General features: G+C 49.3%; 2 protein-coding genes across 3 annotated transcripts in view; one reads left to right on the forward strand and one right to left on the reverse strand.

The window, feature by feature from the left end:
- Positions 1-9,935, forward strand: LOC105356874 (mitogen-activated protein kinase kinase kinase 7-like). The gene is made up of 13 exons (XM_023951669.1): positions 1-249; positions 351-461; positions 2,322-2,387; positions 4,182-4,227; positions 4,295-4,433; positions 4,804-4,928; positions 5,201-5,329; positions 5,406-5,536; positions 5,870-6,079; positions 6,148-6,268; positions 7,151-7,215; positions 8,573-8,688; positions 8,836-9,935. The coding sequence occupies exons 1-13, from the start codon at positions 184-186 to the stop codon at positions 9,005-9,007; spliced, it is 1,497 nt and encodes a 498-aa protein (XP_023807437.1). The 5' UTR covers positions 1-183; the 3' UTR covers positions 9,008-9,935.
- Positions 9,602-19,502, reverse strand: part of LOC101155891 (disheveled-associated activator of morphogenesis 1) — a 12,689-nt gene continuing 2,788 nt past the window's right edge. The window contains exons 5-27 of one of the 2 annotated variants that reach the window (XR_002292983.1): positions 19,279-19,373; positions 18,992-19,211; positions 18,164-18,277; positions 17,181-17,291; positions 16,986-17,089; positions 16,846-16,912; positions 16,315-16,432; positions 16,096-16,234; positions 15,568-15,626; positions 14,464-14,651; positions 14,112-14,381; positions 13,315-13,422; positions 13,146-13,243; positions 12,989-13,073; positions 12,799-12,905; positions 12,483-12,571; positions 12,236-12,404; positions 11,797-11,904; positions 11,662-11,722; positions 11,464-11,592; positions 11,068-11,238; positions 10,634-10,878; positions 9,602-10,600 (exon numbers count right to left, since the gene is read on the reverse strand). Coding sequence is in view for 1 of the 2 variants with exons in the window: in XM_004082057.3 (XP_004082105.1) it covers positions 10,693-10,878; positions 11,068-11,238; positions 11,464-11,592; positions 11,662-11,722; positions 11,797-11,904; positions 12,236-12,404; positions 12,483-12,571; positions 12,799-12,905; positions 12,989-13,073; positions 13,146-13,243; positions 13,315-13,422; positions 14,112-14,381; positions 14,464-14,651; positions 15,568-15,626; positions 16,096-16,234; positions 16,315-16,432; positions 16,846-16,912; positions 16,986-17,089; positions 17,181-17,291; positions 18,164-18,277; positions 18,992-19,211; positions 19,279-19,373 (2,796 nt within the window). In the remaining variant the exon portion in view is untranslated. Of the gene's footprint in view, positions 10,879-11,067; positions 11,239-11,463; positions 11,593-11,661; positions 11,723-11,796; positions 11,905-12,235; positions 12,405-12,482; positions 12,572-12,798; positions 12,906-12,988; positions 13,074-13,145; positions 13,244-13,314; positions 13,423-14,111; positions 14,382-14,463; positions 14,652-15,567; positions 15,627-16,095; positions 16,235-16,314; positions 16,433-16,845; positions 16,913-16,985; positions 17,090-17,180; positions 17,292-18,163; positions 18,278-18,991; positions 19,212-19,278; positions 19,374-19,502 lie in introns of both variants that reach the window. The other variant, XM_004082057.3, reaches the window with a different exon arrangement.

The following is a 19,502-nucleotide window of genomic DNA, read 5'->3' on the forward strand; positions in this document are numbered from 1 at the left end:
TCTTCTCTTTCGCTGAGACGTTCAGGTGCTTCCTGTGAGTGTCGGAAACTGCGCCTCCCTGCAGTCGTCGGGTCTACTTCCTGGTTTCACAGCAACAGATGAGGGCGGGGCTCGGCGTTTTCCCCGACTGCAGAAGGAGGTCCAGCCCGGAGTCCCGCCGAGGAGGCTTGTTGCTCCGCCGCGATGGCGGAGGCTGCAGCCGGCTGCGTGTTCGAGGACATCCGCTACGAGGACATCCAGGTGGAGGCGGTAAGTGGAGCCCGTTCGGGGGAGCGGAGGGGGGAACCCGGTCCGGCAGCGGCCTGCCCTGTCTGTGTGTGTGGGTGACCCCCGTCCCGCTGTGACCGCAGGCCGTCGGCAGAGGGACCTTCGGGGTGGTCTTCAAGGCGGTGTGGAGAGGGAAGGTGGTGGCCATCAAGAGCATCGAGAGCGACTCCGAGAGGAGCGCCTTTCTGGTGGAGGTACCGTGAAACCAACACCCCCCAACCCCTCACGCACCACCACAACACAAGCACACACGCGCGCGCGCGCTCACAGCCCGTACCCCTCCCGTGCTAAAGCGCGCGCGCTCAACATCCCAGTGTTGCGAAAGTTGTTGCTGTTCTGACAGCAGCCGCTGGAAATCAGTGAGAACTGCTCATTTATGTGAAACAGGCAGATCCAACTGTGTTTACTTTGTTAAATAAAGTCAGAATGAGCCTGTCCAGAGAAGCATTTGTTTCCGGGGGGGGGGGGGGGGGGGGGGGGCTCCAGGTTTGTTCCCTGAAAGGGCCTAATATTTATAATGTTCATTCCTCACTAAAACAACCCTAAAGTGGTATTTTGATCCGGTCACATATCTTTAAGTTTTCCTCTAACCTGCTCTCCTTTAGTTCTCACTTTGTGACATCACAAAGTGAAGAACCGCCCCTTCCAGGAAGAGTCTGCGCTGCCAGCTCCGCCCCCAGGCTAACAGACACACACAGGTTGTGTCTGAATTCCCTCCATACTCTCTCTATGGAGCCTTCTCCATGTTCTAGTTTGTCTGAATCTACAATTCCACAATCCAGAGCCATAGAAATTTCCCAGAAGTCTCTGCAAATAACCAGTGTGCATCAACACTCACTAGATCAGTAAATATAGACCACAATGCATTGCGTCTGAACAATTTGTGGCATAAAAATGTATTTAAATGTACTTTGTAATAAACCCTCAAGGACAGTGGATCATAAATAATCGTCCCAAAACGCTCATATTAATTAGATTTTAACTTAGTGAAGTCAATGACGTCTTATCTGCCATTTAAAAAGAAAAAGTAGTGAGTGTTCTGTTTGAATTGCTTTTAACATACATGTGCTGCACTATCTAGTTTTTAGTGGTCAGGTGGGAATTCAGCCCCACTTTTCCGTGGAGCTAGCGGTGATGAGCTAAACGTTTTCCTTTCCTATGAACAAATTCATCCGTCTTGGCTGGAGTTCAGACGTTGGTTTTGGTTGGTGAAACGCCGACAGGCTGCCGCTCACAGCTCCTTCTGTAGTGCAGCTGGTTCTCCAAGTCCGTTTCCCAGCAGGAACCAGGGCTTCTCAGCTTCCATCAGGCTCACATTCCTCTGTCTTCCTTCATTTTTTAGAAACTACGAAACATTCTGAATTTGAAAGAACCTGTTCTGCTGTCGTTCTGTGGTTCCTGAACCTACGGGATGAAACATAGAGACACTTCTTAATATTATTCTGAACGTTTCATAAATCCGTCATTCCAGTTTTCCCTGCAGCGTCGGTCTGACCGACATGTCTGCACAAAGACAGGAATGAGGAAATGCCGTTTTTCCATCTTTCACTCCGAGTGGAACGCCTCTTTCCATAGGAACTCATGTACGGATCAATAACCTCTGTTCCCTCATGGATGTTCGTTTGAGGACGACATGTCAGCTGCAGCAGCAACATCAGCTCACATTTCATCTAGAATTCTTCTGTGGTCTTTGATGACACGTCATGATATTCATGATCAATGATCGTCTGTTGATAGACATGGAAGAAAACAGATCAAACTCTATCCTGAGCAGCTTCTGAACATTTGTCTTCTGCTGATCTTCTCCTCATTTCTCTGGAGGTGTCAGCTCTGCTCTGGATGTCCTTTTCAATCCCATCAGGACTTAGTGGAGGTCCATCAGATCAGATGTTCCCTGTAGAGCTCATCTGTGGTTCTCATTCTGCTTGAATGGAGCTCACCTGAGGGCTCGTGGACCGCAGGAGCTTCCTGTCTTTACCGCCATGCTTCCGTTGGTTTTTTGGTTCCGAATGGTCTGATCCTGTCATTCAAACAGGGTTTTGGTGTCTCTGCAGCTCCGCCAGCTGTCCCGGGTCAATCACCCCAACATCGTGAAGCTGTACGGCTCCTGCGACAACCCGGTGAGAACCTCCTCCCACTTGGCTCCTCCCACTCAGCTCCTGTCATTTGCTGTGGTTTGATGTGCAGAATGTCTTTGATGATTTGGTGAAAAGGCCTGGGGCCTCATTTCTAAAACTTTGCGTAGGATTTGCGTCAGAAGTGGCGTACGGATGAAACATAGGACGTGCGCACGCACAGAAATATTCGGAGTTATAAAACCGTGCGCACGCACATACTACGCATCTTTCCCTTAATAAATCACAACCAATTCTAAATGCAGCGCAGCTTTAGCGGCCTCATGACACGCCCATAGTTGCCCATAAATAGTCCGTGAAACGCCCATAAATGAATATTCATTGATTGCGAAACCATGGCAACACAGAGAGGAAATGAAAAAAACGTAACTTCACTCAATGTGAAGTAGAATTTATCGTTGGCGAGGTGGAAAAGAGGAGAAAAGTGTTGTTGGGAGGGCACAGTGGGGGCATTACTAATGCCAAAAAGGCATGTGAGCGGCAAATGCCGTAAATGCTGCAGCCTCACAACCTCGGACCGTGGCCGAAATAAAAAAGAAATGGTCGGACATCAAGGTCGAGGCAAAAAAACGTCTGGTGCTGCATCGCCAGAGTGTCTCTGCCACCGGGGGGGGGGACACCGGAGCTGACCCCTCTTGATGAGAGACTGGCGGCAAGAATTGGGGAATCCCTTAGTGGAGCGGTGACTGAGGCGCAGGGGGACACGACGCGCCAGATGCACCGGGTGACACCCCCCCCAAAAGCCCGCAGAGGAAGTCGGAACCGGCTCATAAGCCACTCGTCCTCGTTTGCCAGCAACTCTTCTTGCTGTCTAAAGATGCGTTCACTCTGAATTCTTCCATTTGCCACATCTTCTAAGAGCGCAAGATCAGCCATTGTGCGTCATTACGCATTGTGATGATTTATTTCCCTCCATTTAATTACATCTGACAAGCTACAGATGTCGGTAATAATCCACGTGGAAATGGGAAATTGATCAGCAAATGTAATTTCTTGTTGCTTTCTGAATGGTTGAGACATACGCCATACATTGTTTTATCAAAAATAAAACAAACTAAAGGCAAATGCATGAATACCATAATTCCATAGCTTATGAAGAAATGTTTTAATATGAAAACAACTTTCCCCAGTGGACAATTAATACATCTCTCTCTATCTATCCATCTGTCTGTCTAATTGCACCTAAATCTGCTCCGCCAGACGGACACATTGACGAGAATATCAGTTTTTACATTATTTCATTCTGTTAACTATATTATTTATGAGGATGAATTGCACAACATGCCAATATTGTAGAACATATTTCACTTTTCTTTTTCCAAATATGTGTTCATTTGAATTTCTGTTGTAATTTTCGTTTGATTTTTTTTGTTTGTTTCACTGCTGATCGATCAAACGGGTGTTTGTGTAGCTGTTAATTGTCAGACTTGCTTTGTGAAGTCTTCATGTTATTTCTGAGAGGCAGTATTGTCATTTTCACGTGTTTCTTCCATCTGCCGACGGTGTCGCCGTTTCTCATTTCACCCGTTTTTGTGCGTACGCCTGGGTCAGAGCGTGAAGGACCGCACATTTTCCCCTCAAGTTTGCTTTTTATAAATCTCAACTATTGCGTAGAGATTGGCGTACGCCTTCTTTTGTGCGTACGCAACCTTTAGAAATGAGGCCCCTGATGTTTGGAGGACATCCTATTGGTCCAGAGCAGGAAGCTGACCTACCAAAATAAAGGTCCTGATTGTGTTATTTGAGCGTTCATAGTATTGTGGCTCCGTCTGTCCTCAGGTCTGTCTGGTCATGGAGTTTGCAGAATGTGGATCTCTCTACAACTGTAAGTGACAAGCTTGGAGGTGTGGGCCTGTTTGAACGCGTCCATGCAGCTGTCGCTCATCTTTCAGTCCTGCACGGCGCCGAGCCGCAGCCCCGCTACACAGCGGCGCACGCCATGAGCTGGTGTCTGCAGTGCGCCGAGGGCGTCGCTTACCTCCACGCCATGAAGCCCAAAGCTCTGATTCACAGGGACCTCAAACCGCCAAAGTAAGAGAGTCCTCGCTCCTCCGCTGTTGTTCCGGTCTGCCGCCGCTTTTGTGGGGTTGAAGATGAAGATGGGCGCCATCCGCCGGCTGGACGACCACAAAGGCGTTTCACCCCTCAAAAAGCGGCGTGCTCTCTGAGATCAGTGATTTCCAGTTCCCTTAGATTTCAGTAGTTTGAGCTTCGTCTTACGTTTTAGAGTTTGGTGTTTGCTGCTCAGCTGACTCAGCATTCTGTGGCTAATCTCACCTGCCGTGGATCGTGGCGGGCGCAGCAGCGGGCCGTAGCGTGACGGATCTCCTCGGTTCAGCCTGAAAGCTGCGCGGGTTCGAGACCCCGCCAGCGTGCCCAGATCTGATGCTTTTTGTTGCAGCCTGCTCCTGGTGGCTCAAGGAACCGTGCTGAAGATCTGCGACTTCGGGACGGCGTGCGACATCCAGACCTACATGACCAACAACAAGGGCAGCGCCGCCTGGATGGCCCCCGAGGTGTTTGAAGGTGAGCTGGTTTTTGAAGCCATCCCTGATGTTGGGACTGACCCCAACATCTGAAGGTAGGACCCCCTTTCCTTTAAGGAGACCCCACAGGCCGCCGACCGTATCCGTCCACTGCTGCCCTACCAGCTATCCTGTTGTTCTGAGAGAAAAAGACTCTTTCAGGAGTCGTCCTGAAGCTTCAGCTTCAGAATCCGTCGGTTTCACATGCGTTTCTTGAATCCAGAACCAAATCCTCTCCTCCGTCTTCGTCCGTCTGTAACTTCTCTGCTTCAGGAAGTAACTACAGCGAGAAATGTGACGTGTTCAGCTGGAGCATCATCCTGTGGGAGGTCATGACCCGGAAGAAGCCCTTCGACGAGATCGGTGGCTCCGCCTTCTGCATCATGTGGGCGGTGCACAGAGGTGAGGCGTAGCCCGTCAAAGGGGGGGTAGTTTTTGTCCCGCTTAGCTTCCTCACGGAGCCCTTACTGTCTCGCAGGGACCCGGCCCCCTCTGATCCGAGACCTTCCAGAACCCATCGAGACCCTGATGACCCGCTGCTGGGACAAAGAGCCCAGCCAGAGGCCCCCCATGAGCGAGGTCCGGGACACCATGAGCCACCTGATGAAGGTAGCCCCTCCCCCTGGAGCTCCACAGAAAGCCATTGTTCCTCATTCTAGAAGAGTCTGTGAGCCGAACAGACGGAAGCTTAGCCGCGAAGCTTCGGACGATCCGGTTCTGACGGTCCCTGAAGTGAGGAGACACGTCAATCAAACCCCTCGCTTTTTTATTTCAGGCTTCAAATCCTCGTTTCAGTTCAGAGAAAGATCCAGAAAACCTTTTAGAAACAAAAGGAGGAAAAGAGAATTCAGTCCCGTTTTTCTGAAGCCACCATCTGAGCTTCGTTGGTTATGCTTGTTGTGATGCGGTTCTGTCAAATAATCCAGGTAATCCATGTCTCAGTACTTTCCAGGTTCTGATGAGCCGCTCAGTCTTCCTCGCCCCGCCCCCTCCAGCAGGGGGAGCTCCTCCGCCCCCAGCACCGGCTCCTTCGCCGCCTGCAGCCTCAGCACCAACCGCAGTGACGGCGTGGAGCTCGGAGACCCGCCCAGCAGGGAGGAGACCCTGAAGAGCGTGGACTCCAGAATCCCGCTGCACTTCAAACCCTCAAAGGTACCTGAGGCCAGGCTGCCGCCCACAGGCGGCGGTTCAGTGCCCTGACCATCTGCTCCCGCCTGCAGACGCCCACGCTGCACGCAGGTCTGTCCAGGATGCCCAGCACGGAAAGCCCCACCCACTCCAGCAGCTCTGTCTCCACCGCCAGCCAATCAGAGCTGAGGATGACCCTACAGAGTCCCACAGGTGAGGAGCATCATGGGAAATAGTCAGCTGAAGGAAAGTGTCACATCAGGCTAAAACCATCTGTGTGGCATTCAGGAACTGCGGGACGTTCCATGTTCCTACTATATGTACCATATATAATAAAGTAAATATTCGTGAGGTGAAGCTCCGGACCTGAAGGTGCCGTCAGTCTTCTGACCTGCAGTGGATCTCCACACCATGATTTTAGCTGCAGCCTCATTTAAATGTGAAAAGCATATTCACCCAGTTTCAGAAGCACGTTTCATGTTTTGTCAGTAGGGGGCGATAAACGCCACATCATTCAATTACAGAACCAAGTTTTGAATTCACCAAAAGCAAAACATGAACTTAAGTTTGAACAAAAGAAGAAGATTTGAAAAGAAACATGAAGGAAATGGTCTAAAGGTGCTTCCCTTAACTCCTCCTCCTGTCGTCTGGAGGTTTTCTCCTGCTCCTCCTTCTGCTCCTCACACCTGATCTGTTCTGATCGGGACACAAACATGGACATAAAAGAGGCGATAAGTCACCTGCACGCACAGGTGACTGCAGGTTCGTGAGGAGAAGCCTGATCTTTATTATTCTATGTGGACATGTTTACATTTTTAATCAAATCGATCCTCTCAGAGCACCAGATGCATGATGGGAGCTAAACAAGCTCTTTCAGCTTCAACCACAGTGACGTAGCATCAGAATTATCTGAAGAATCCAGCAACCTTCTTCCAAAGTGATGGTGTGTTTGGACCGCCGGTTCTGACCAGGTCCTGAAATGGTTCTAGTTGGTTCTAAAACCCAAACCCTTTTGGGCTGCACTGCTCTTCCCGTTCTGGACCAGCAGGGGGCGACAGCTGCTTTTTGCTGACGTTTGTCGTTTGTTTGCGGCAGTGTCTGCGTCCACCAACGGCTCAGACGTCCCCCTGGCCTATCAGAAGCTGGATCACCAACTGCAGGTGAGAACACACCTGTGATGTCAACACAAGCTCCTGTTTTCCTGGTTCGTCTCGGCTCTGATCCGTTCTACAGTAACTTACCCCCCCCCCCACACACACACACCCTCTTGTTTCCTATCTTTATTTGTCCATTTTACACAAAAATTTATGAATTAATTTGATAATTTTGATATACTAGTATTGGGGGGGGGGTCAAAGTCGCACTGGGGGCCTAAATCCAAAACACGCTTTAGGTTTGGGGTCGAAAACATGGGAACCATTAGCTGAACTCACTAAAGGTAAACTTTTAAACCTTTAAAACTGAACTTTGTGAACATAAACATGAATAATAACATGAACATTAATCCAGAATAAATCAAGTTAAACCTTAAACAACGTTTAATATTTTTCTCTCCATAAAAACATATTCTGTCAAAATTATACAAATATGAAGATGCTGCAGAACAAAACAAACAAAGCCTGGAAACATTAATAATTAGAAATAAATCAATTCATTCTGTTTTCTTTGATCTTTTATCATTTGTTAGATCTGGACTCCTGCATCATTTTTAGCACTAAGTTCATTTCTTGGTGTGTGACGTTCAGTGTGTCTTTGTGAAACGGATCAGAGAAAACCTGTTATTGTGAATATTATTTTACCATTTTTAGGTTTTAGAAAACATTAACAACTAAATCACATAACTCATCACTGGAATAACTCCAAAAATATTTGACATTTTCCTAATTTTGTGTGACACTAACAGTAAAAATCCTCCAAAAAGCCTCAATCCATTCATAAAAAATGATCTATAGTTTATTTCTGATGTCATAAAGTGCAGCTGTTTCCCTGCATTACCTGCTGTCTGTCTGTCAAATACTGACACCAACTAAAGCACAGGCAGACAAAGAAAACAATCGATGGAAAATGAAGACACGTCATCATCAAAATGTCTGCAATAGTTCCTAAAGAATGACGTTATTAACATGAGCTGAGGAATCCAAAGGCACGCCATGATGCAGGTGTAATCGTGGCTGCGCCCCTCGCCCCTCCCCTTTTCCTTCACATTTGCGGCGTCCTCTCAAAGACAGTAGCGTGCAGCTGCTGGGCGCCAATTTGCAGGTTCATGGTCGTTCCAAAGTGTGCGAAACAACATAGAATAGTAAACCAATAGTGGGGCAGATTTTTTATTTTCCACGCACTGAGCTGCCCCCCCCCCACTCCCTGCCTAAAACCGCTTCTTCACTCACCAGAGAGTTCCTCTGTTTTGTGGAACAAAGCGATCGGTTTTCATCTGAAATCCATCGGAGGCTCAAACTGTGATGGACGCCAACCGAGCTCTGGGCTCCGCCCACCTGACCGTGTGCGTTTGCTCCTCAGCCTCTGGCTCCGTGTCCGAACTCGCAGGAGTCTGTGGCCGTGTTCGAGCAGCACATCAGGATGGCACACGAGTACCTGAGGGTGCAGTCGGAGATCGCCGACCTTCTGCGCAAAAAGTGAGTCTTGTCATCTGCCTGGTTGGGGTCACGGGACCAGAGGGGCTTCAGGGAGGATCTGCTGGTGGTTTTGGACCAGCAGCAGATCCGGGTGTGGTGCAGAACTCTGCACCGGCGTCTCCTGACCTGCTGACGGTCTCCTTTCAGGCAAGAACTCACGTGTGATCTGGAGGAGGAGCAGAAGGAGCAGCAGATGACGTCCCGCCTCTTCCAGGAGCACAGCAAGCTGCTGGAGGACAACAGCAGCCTGACGGCCCGCTGCCAGAACCTGAGGAGCCAGCTGAGCCTGATCCAGAGTCAGAACCAGCACCGCAGCTAGAGCAGAACCCACTCTGGATGAGTCCAGAACCGATCGGCTGCTGTGTCTGAACCCTGACAGGGTCTGGATGCTGCTCTCCGTGGACCCTGATCTGCTGCAGGTCTGTTCCAGCAGCTTCCCTCTAGAGGGCGCCGTTCGAACCCAGAGTCCCACCGTCCTTCAGCGTCTCCGTCTAAAGTCCGTCCAGACGTCAGGATCCACCAGAACAACAAACGGCTGCAGAACCTGGAGGTCGATGTGGGCGACTTCTTTCTGTTTTTGTGACATCATCTAAAGCTGTGGACGAACCGCCACTCAAACCGGGACACACCTTCCAGGTCTTCCTCATTTCCTGCCCTGAAGCAGATCTGTCCGCAGGTTAACCCCGTCTCTTCATCCTGTGACATGTCTGCTGCGGTCTGGATGCGTAGCTCCGCCCCCATCTGGGCGGGGAGCTCCTCAGCCCGGACTGTTCTTCTGTCATCACCATCAGCAGCTCTTCACGTAACTTTATCGACCGTGTTTTCCCGCTGATGTCTCTTATGTCATAATAACCCGACCTCTGGAGCGGAAGGAGGCGGGGCTTATCATAGCAGAGACAAAATACGGCACAGAGCGTCTGAAATGTGTTTATTATTCAGCGTAAGTGAACCGTTACAATCATCTGCAAACTCCAGAACAGTTCTGTGAGGGAGAATCAAACCCTCTATTGCACCGCCCCGAAGAGATGGTCAGTCAGACCCTCCGTTCCCTCGCCGCAGACGTGGTAGACATCGTGGTAGACCTATGAATGTTTCCACGTCTCCACCCAGGAGAAACATCCAGATTTAAAGGATGAAATGGGAGAAATCTGACAGACTCTTTCTGCTCCAAACTTCTTTCTTTTAACTGAACAGGCGTTTGCAATGAAACCTGCTGTTTTTCAAAATAAAACTTTGTGCAGAAATGTCTTTTTTGTTACTAATTGATCAACCAAATGGTGTTCATTGACACTCCTGATTGTCTGTTTCCTGTTTAAAGCTGCGAAAACAAGTTTTTTTCTCAGTCTCCAGCTGCTGAAAGATGGTCTTAAAAATCCCCTTCAAGACTAAATTCCACATTATTTCTTTATAAACCTTTTCTTTTAAAACTATATTTTATTTCTAAAGTGAATCAGGTGGGTCCGGTTCACAATTCACACTAAAAATATATAAATATCTTTAAATAAAGTTGCAGCAGCAAAAAGACTTGATACAACGTTTTCAAACACACAGGTTTGTGGGGAGGCCAAACGTTTCCTCCGTTTCCGCTGAGGTTTGTCTTTCAGATGAAGCCTGAAGCCAAATCGGGTCAGAAACCCGATGAGGACGTCTGTCCTGTCTGCTCTGGCTGTTTGGCCTTGTGCATTCTGGGTAAAATCAGAGAAGACTGCTGCTCTCTGATTTTTAAATTTGACATTTGTGTTTTCTCTGTGGTTCTTTGATGGACGGTCTGTGGGATAGGCTCCAGCATCGCCATGACCCCAGCACGGGAACCGCTTTAGAAGACGGACGGATTTGGGTTCTTCCTTTAGTGACGGAACAAGTTCTGTGTGTCCATGCCCTCTGTCTGAGATCCAGTCTGCTTCTGTCACACTTTAGCTCGGTTTTTAGTGCTGTTCTGTCACACTTTGGCCCGGTTAAGATCCAGTTCCTCCAGATTTTGGTCCGGTTTGATCAGATTCTGGCCTAGTTTAGGTCCAATCTGGTCAATGGGCTCTTTTTGGAGTTGGGTTTCTGTTGTTTCCGGCGGTTCAGTTTGGACATGTTGAAGACTTCTCCGGATCGCAGAGCCGACACCAGGTCGTCAAACTCGCCCTCCTCTTCATCGTTTGCTCTGGCCTTCTTCATCCTCTGTGCTCGCTCCTCCTTTTTCTGCAGGGAGACACAGTCGGGTCAGGTCTGAAGTCGACCTCTGAACTTACCTTCAGTCGTGAACAATAATCAATAACTGAACATGTCAATCCTCCTCATTCAAATCATTTGCAGTACAGATGAGGAAGAAACCGTGAAAAAGCTTCAGTTCATCTTCTCCTGCAGGATCTTCTGCAGACAAAGCCTGACCTGAGCCTCCATGAGCGCCCGTCTCTCCTCCTCTTCTTGGCGCCGGGCCCGGTCCTGGTTGTCCTGCCGGGCCTCGGTGAACGCCGCGAGGAAAGCGCTGAAGGTGCCGAAGAACTCGTCTGCTTTCAGGGCGGAGGAGTCTTCTCCGAAGTGCTGCAGCGCCTTTAGGAACTGCGGCAGCGGAGAACCGGGATGTTAGAAGATCTTCTCAAAGCTTTCATCCAACAAAAAACCTGAAGGCGCCTCTGGAGCAAACAAGTTTAGGTGCAAATCAAATGTCGACTTTTCTCACAGTTTAGAAAAAGGACAGTTAAAACAAAACTGAATCAGGAAAAAAAAACTTTAACGACACAGAAGGAGAAGATGTGATTCTCCGTGTCACACACAGACCCTCACCAGGTCTTTGGCTTCCTGCAGAGACTCCTCCACGTCAGAGAAACTGAAGGACGCCACGGCGAGGAACTGGCTGACCACGGGGACAAACGCATCTGCTGCACGCTGACAGGATTCCTGGTACTTCAGCTCCTGCAGACGAGCAGACTGTCAGACGTGACGGTACCACGCCTGGACTGGAGGTCCGGTTCATTCACTCACCGCCTCGATGCTCTTCAGACCAGACCTCAGAGCGCTGATGTCCTTCTCCAGCTCCACCATGCTGCAGACACAGAAGGACTCGTCTACGTCACATGCTCACATTCAGCCGGGACTTGATGAAATCTGGGACGTTACTTGACTCTGGAGGCTTCAGGCACGTTCCTCAGCTCCTCGCTGAAAGCTGCCACAGCAGGAAACTTCTTCTCCAGGACAGAGACCATGTAGTGCAGCAGAGAGACATTTCTGCAAAAACAAAGCCAGCTTTCCTCAGCAGTTTAGAAATGTTCCTGCTACGCTTTGGGTTTGGAAGAACTTGGTCTGACTCTGCAGACACTTCTTAAACAATACTCTAGAAGAATCTGCAAGACATGAATAACTAGCGTTTAACTCTTTATAACATCCGTTTCAGGTCTGAGACCCCTGTCATGATCCAGTCCCCTACTGGAAGGCCTTTTCCTTCCACTGGGGGCAGTAAAGGGCTTTTCCTGCTCATTTCCATGACATCCCAGAAAACAGCAGACCACCAGCACGATGAAGCGTTTGCTCCTCGTGGAGTTCCTGGAGCTCGGCCTACTTGTCAATGCTGGACTTGGTGTCTGCGATCTTGTTGAGGCTGGAAACTTTGAAGCCCAGCGCGTTCCCGCGTTGACCTTTATTCATGTAGTTCCCAAAGGCCAGAACCACCTCCAGGAGCTGGCAGAGCTTCCCGCTCTGGACCACCTCCTGCGACGCCAGGCCGAGAGCTGAGGTCACACAGAAAACAGTGCCAGGTGAAGCTTTAGCTCTGGAGGGAAACGTCCTTCTGTGGGAACGAGGCGGACCTTTGATCCTGGGTTTGACGTCTGCCAGTCTGTCCGGAAACTTCTTCTTAAAGAGGAGAGTCTGCAGCCTCTGCTGGTAGTGGTCAAAACTGACGGAGAGAAAAAGATGTTCTGTCAGTCCAGATACTGCAGCTTCTCTGGTATCCATGGCAACAGACAGATGCCGTGCTTCTTTCTGTGAATCTGTTTTCTGGTAACCTTCGCAGCAGCTGACCATGGAACCATCAAGACCTGACTTTGCTCCATCTGCTGGCTGATCAGCTGCTCCCTCCCTTCCGTACAGACAGCGCTGGCTTGTGTTTGTCGGGCTGCTTACCTACTCATGTCCAGCATGAAGCGGTCGGCTCTGGCCATGCGGTCCACCTCGTGCTTGTGCTCCTCCAGCAGCTCGATGTCGCTCTTCTCAGGAACGAACTTTAGAAGCTGCACAAACACAACAGCGCGATGTTTACCAGCTCTTCACAAAGACCTTTGTCACGCTGAAGAGACGTTTGGTGAGTGGTCACCTGCTCCAACGTGTCTGTGGGTAGGTCCTCCTGCTCGTCCATGGTGACGAGGGCCTGGCAGATCTCATCATTGCTCAGCTTCAGTCTGGGATGAAGATGGCACAGTTTTTTTAAGAGGCAAACAAGAGCAGCGGCAGAGCTTCATAGGAGCACTGACCGGGACAGCAGGATGTTACAGTTCTGCGCTCGCCGGCCATCGATCACAGACAGCTCCTTGACCTTCCTCACTGACGTGTGGTCCTCTTCGATTTCCTTCTGTGGGTAAAAATGTCTTTGTGCATCAAACACTTTGTCAGGAAAAACCTTGGGTGTCATGTGGGCGTTACCGCTGGTCTCTGGTAAGCTGAGAAGGTCTTCTCTAATTCTTCCAGATCCAGGACTTTGAAGACGTTCCGGTCATCAATCTTTTTCCAGATGGTTCCCTCGATCTTGTTCTGGAAAGATCGAGCAGCGTTTAGAAAGGTCCTGCAGCTTCGGATGACCTTTAACCTGTTCTAACAGCTGATCTTTTATGTGGACAGGAGTGTTGAGCTCTTCAAGCAAATGAACAACACGAGTTTGTCTGTGAAGACCTTCTAGGCCAGACGGGTCAGACTCCAGGCCTCGAGGGCCGGCCTCCAGAAATCCTGCTGCCGATTACCTGGATCAGGTGTGTTTGGCCAATAAGGAGCTTCAATGACAGGTTGGTTGCAAAACATGTAGGACACCGGCCCCCGAGGCCTGGAATGGGACACTCCTGACCTAAACTCCTTTAAGCCTGCTGACCACACATGTCCAACAGGAGACCTTCATTTGCCGTGGAAGAGGACACAAATCTGGACATTTGGCGGCAGTTTAGCTCAGGCGGTAGAGCGGTCGTCCAACAACCGAAGGGTTGGTGGTTAGATCCCAGCCAGCTGTCACCCCCGGAGCGCGGGGGATGGGTCAAAATGTGGAGAAGAATTTCCCCATTGCGGGATAAACAAAGTATCAATTATTATTATTAGTTATTATCAAGAAGGACGATCGAGTGATTTTAGAAGAAACGTGTCTGTGGACTGAAGTCCTTTGTGGAAACGAGAAGAAACAGCTGGAAGTCCAGAAGAACGTTCCCAGGAAAGCTGCAGACAGAAGGCGGATGTACCTCAGGAAGTTTGCTCCAGTTGAAACTTTTCAGCGGGTTTGACGGTCGAGGAATGTTTTTCCTTTGCTCCAATCCTGGAGGACCTCCAGGAGGAGGAGGAGGAGGTGCAAATGGAGCCATGCCAAATGCTGGTGGGCCTCCTGGAGGTGGTGGTGGTGGTGGAGGAGGAGGAGCAGGATGAGGATCGGAGGACGATGAAGAGGATGACACGGGACCAGGAAGAGCTGAAGCACCAGAGTTCAGCGGAGGTCCTCCTGGAACCGAGGAGGCCTACCGAGAAAGCAGAGAAGAGCCGCTGACATGAAGATCCGGTTGAGGAAAGACCAACCCGAGTCAGATCTTTAGAACCCACAGAACTGAGCTGCTTCAGCCGAGCCAACAGCTCCTCCACTTGCTGTTTGGCCTGCTTGTGCTCCTTGGTCTCTCGCTCCAGTTTCTCTTTCATCTTGTTCAGCAGCTCCATCAGTTCTTCCTTCTCCTTCGTCTTGGCTTCACACTCTCTCTTCTTCTTTTCCAAGCTCTGCTGGAGGTTCTGATTGCCTGAAGGGAAAAACAAGTCGGACAGCTGAGGACTGCATGAGGCTTCTTCTCTGAAGGCCGCTATGTACAGTTTGCACATATTGCAGGGAGGAGAACTGGTCATACACGGATATACGTGGAGAAAGTGAGAGAAGTTGTGGTCTTCACCTGAAATTTTCACAGATGTATCACAAATCACAAATAACATGTTAAAGCCAGGGAAGAAACACAAACAAACCCACAAAGAACACGTGAAACTGCGCTTTGAATTTCTTCACTTTGACGTTCACTGAGCAGGAATCACATCGCTTCAGCACCATGGTCAGCTCCCGCCGCGGCCCTCGCATACTTTGTTTTTGTGAAACAGTCGATTCCCCTGGACGAGCGGGAGACCCTCCCTGCTGGAGGGGTGGGAAACCGACCGATTTAAAGACCCGTCATTCAATATGCATAACCGTGCATAACCGTGCGTGATTACAGCGATATGTGCAAGTCATCAGTTATTCATGCGTCAAATACGTAACTTTAACGAGATCTGTGCGCCGTATTCGTGATCGAAAAGTTCTACATCGGTGGCTCATGCGTGAAAAGTCCGTTAGACAAACATCTCACAAAAGTCACACACAATTGCGTAAGATTTACACAATAATTGCGTATAAACTACGTAAAATAAGCACAAACTGCATATTTCTAAACCGCACCAGAGTTTTGAACAGTTCAAACGCAAAAAACACTTACGTATATCATACATCATGTGTTACGTAAATCAAACATGTATCCAGAATGATCAACATTTCATTGTGAAAAATGTGCTAAATGTACATAGTGGCTGTGTGACACGGCCTTGTGTCACCGGCATCCTCATCTCCATTTTGGACTTTGACAAGGAAAGTTGTTTAATTTGTCTCCATGTTTGTGTGTGTGTGTGTGTTTTTACATTTTCTCATTTCCGCAGCTTCTTCTTGCCATTGTTGGACGTCGTTTTCCTGGACCAGGCTGCAAACAGACAGGAAGATAGAACCCTGTCAGGGGGGGGCGGGGAAGGTCAAGTCTCTTTGGGTTAAACCGAAAGCGGGAGTCGTGGACGGAGATCCTCAGTTTGTGTATCTTTACATCAGACTGCTCATCAAACTGGAGGCTTTTGGACTGAAGGAGCTCCTCTGTGGTTGCAGTGTTGGGTTTATCTCATCGACTGTATCTGAGAACTAGACTGAGTGACTCCGCCCCCCTGGCGTTACAGACAGGAAGTGGTTCCATTGAGCCAGAATCCCGTATAGAGAAACAAACAGCTGTTACTCTGTGTTGTATTGGTCAGAAGAACCATTCTGGATCTGAGACCTGGTCCACACTCAGTCCAGTTCTCTGATACAGTCAGTGGTTCATCAGGATGTTCTGTGTTGATGTGCCCCCCCGGTGGAGTTGTGTGATTGGATAAAGTGCCCGTCTGAGCTTCTCTGGGACTTACTTTTGCACAATAGTTCTAACATTAAAGTCCTGGAGCGGAGCCACGTCTGGATCTGCACCTTTGTTGGTCTGCAGAACCAGCTGCTGGACCATCCTGTCCAACAACACCCAGTGCTGAAGCATCGTCCGGCTCTGCTGGTCTGCAGCCAGAAAGGAGACAACGTGGTGAAAAGGGGGGCTTCAGAGATCGCTGGCGAGGCGGCGGGGGGGGGGGCCTCACAGGGCATCAGGAGGCAGTGCTGCAGGGCGGACAGCAGGTGGGGGTAAGCTTCGGTGTGGCTCAGGCGCTTCTTGATCAGCTCAAACATCTGGCTTCCGCTTTTAGTGTCGATGTGGCCCTGAGACGAAACATCCCAGAGTCAGAATCTGAAGAGGTACAGAAACACTTCAACTGTCCTGCAACCTTCAAGCTGCTTCCCACATCATTACACTCCCGCCACCTACTCACACTGGTGGATCTGCCTTTGGAGCAGAAGGTTTCCCTTCATTTACAGAAGTCAGTATGAGCAGAAAAAGCTCAAGTTGTTGATCATTTCTGTCCTTTGTTATGAATGTTCTCTGTCCAGAGGAATCTGCTGTGTCTTTATATTTTACAAATTCAACTTTTGGTTCAATTACAACTGAAAGTTCAACTTCAGAATAGTTTCAGCTGAATAAGATCCTCCGTCTGCTATCTGAACAGTTTTCTCCAACTGTCAGTGTTTATATTCAAACAGGAGAAATGAAAATGTTATCAAATAAAAGCACTCACAACGTTTAAGCGTTTGGACAACCTGAGCTCGTCGTCGTTCCTCAACATCTCAAAATAGTCCAAATGTCTGAGGAGAAGCAAAGGCTTCAGTCAGGCTTCAGTCTAGCGACACCGCGGATGTTTTCCACAGCTTCACATACGTGTCAAGCGTGGCATTTTCATGGGAGCGGAGTTTGTCGATGACCGGCTGGATGCCCAGCATCAGGAACTCGTAGCGTAAATGGATCCGGAATTCCAAACTCTTCTGAAAGTCGAATCCCAGCAACAAGTCAGAAAAATCCTTCAGAAACGGTGAACATTTGACACGGCAAAGGCCGTTCTTCGTGTTCTGTCACCTCTTCAGCTCCCTGGCTGAGCACTGCATTGATGAAGGACATGATGGCCGTCTTCAGACCCACTTCTTCCCTGTACCGACCCGTGGACCGGTCCAAGTCTGACAGCAGGTTCTGAACACAGAGACGACATTCAGAGGAGACACACGCAGAAATGCACAAGACAATTGTGCTGTTATGTATCCATAATCTGCAAACAGCATAAAATATGATTGTTTGAATGCAGACGTCAGTGTTAACTGTGGACACATCAACAAATAACGACGTTATTTCCAAGAGGCTCAAAGATCTGAAAGGCACACCTCAAGGTTCTGTTCTTGGTCCACACAGATGTGAGCTGTGCTGCATCGTGATGCCTCTCAAATGTCATTTAGTTTTCTTCAGCTTGAGCCAACAATTCATGTAATGCATGTTCACAATATTCTGGTAAAAAAAATGTGCGAGCAACAGCGGAACGCCACTTTTGTGGGCTCGCCACACCAACGCTGAGCAGAATCTACAAACATCTAATTCCAACATTTTTTTCCACATAGCTTCCAAAAGATGCTCGAGGAGTTAGGAGGCGATAGATCCAAATCTCTAGGAGGAGATTTTTTTTTTAAATTCAAGATTGCAGTCTCTTCCCAAGGTCAAAGGTCAACAAAACTTCCTAGTGGTTGTAGACTTGACCTATTGGTGTGTGTGTGACGTCTTGTTGAAATCTCTCAAACAAGAGTTTCTTTACCCATATTGGGGACAAATGTGAAAACTGCCGAATTCAGCACTTTGCCACAAACTGGCACCAGCCGTAGGTTCTGTGGCCATCCCATAATAGTTTCAAAGCTCCCTTTGGATGTATCCGGCACGTGTGTTTTGGTTTCATTAGAAATTTTGGCCCCAGTAATGTTTTTTTTATGGTTTCTCCCGCTGTGATGTCATCGTTTTATAGTGACGGTAGTCAAAGTCCAGATGTACAGAACCCATAAGAGAACAAACAGAACCAGAACCTGGAAGCGAGTTCTCTCTGCAGCAAACTTCTGGTAGTGGACCATGGCCTCCAGAACCTTCTTGTGGCCTCCTGGAACCAAACAAACCGCACCCAGGATCTCCAGGACCGCCACCTGTGGACAGGGAGGGAACAGCGGTTCCGTGTGACATTAGACAGAACCCAGTTCACACCGTTGACACCCGTGACGGCGAGGATCAGCTTTGCACTGGAACAGTGGAAAACCATCACGGAGAAAGTTTAGTTTGAGACAAATCTGAGCGGTCAGAGTAGAAATGTTTGATCCAGAGCGTAAAGTCTGCAAACATCTGAAGACATTCAGAGAAAACCCAGAAATGTACGAGTTTGTAGTTTGAGCTTTCCTCATTATAAAGAAATGATGTTCTGCTCCTTTTTTAAGCTTCTTGGCCTTATGGGGCTGATTTTGGCTTGTAAACAGAATATTCACGGGGAGGACTGTATAAGCCCCGCCCACTTAGCCATTCTTTCACTTCGCTCTTCTCAGAATAACACTAAAAGTATTGCGCCTTTCTGCCCCGATTGCAGCAAAGATAAAGTTCATCTGTCTACATTTCTGCGGTTGAGACGGCTCCAGGCTCCATGGGTGGGTGTGGCTTGTGGAGGAGGAAGCTCATTGGCTGATCCAGGACACCTGTGCTGGATGCCTTCAGCTGTTGGGATGGCTGCCTCAGTGACACTGCTTTGAACATCCCTCTAAGGGTTTTACCCCCCGGAGGCCTCCCCCCACATGGGCACCAGCCCTCCAGCAGCCTGATCCTGCAGAGCTCCTCCCCCGCCCCAAAGCCGCCCTGCTGACGCCGGTTCTCACCTTGGTTTTGATGTTTTCTGCAGACAAACTCTGTGTGATGATGTTGATGCTCTCTGCGTGTCCCAGGACGTGAGTTCTGCCCTGAGAGCTGTTCATCAGAGCTTTGAAGCAGCCGATCACGGACGTGTGGACCTGGGACTCGGCCGTCTCGTAGTCCATGGACTTGAGGAAGTTCAGGATGCACGACAGGCCGTCCAAGTCCAGGAAGCGGGTCACAAACCTGCAGGTGGGTTGTAGATGATGCTGCAGCTCCTCCGTGTCACAGACAGCGGAGAGCAAAGACTGACCGTATGGGCTGAGTCCGCAGAGCCGTCTTCAGACCGTCTACAACCGCCTGTCTGCCGTCGTTTTGTCCCTCCTCCAGCGACACCAGCGTCCTCCTCTGAGGAGGAAGCAGAGAAACTCAAAACTCCACTTCTCTGTTGTTGGACTTTCCTCCAGAGAGGGTTTTGATCGGAGGTTCGTCTTTCCTGCAGCAGCTGCTCACAAAAAAACTGCAGGAAAGTAGTTG

Source organism: Oryzias latipes, chromosome 22 (genome assembly GCF_002234675.1).
Source record: "Oryzias latipes chromosome 22, ASM223467v1".
NCBI lineage: Eukaryota > Metazoa > Chordata > Actinopteri > Beloniformes > Adrianichthyidae > Oryzias > Oryzias latipes.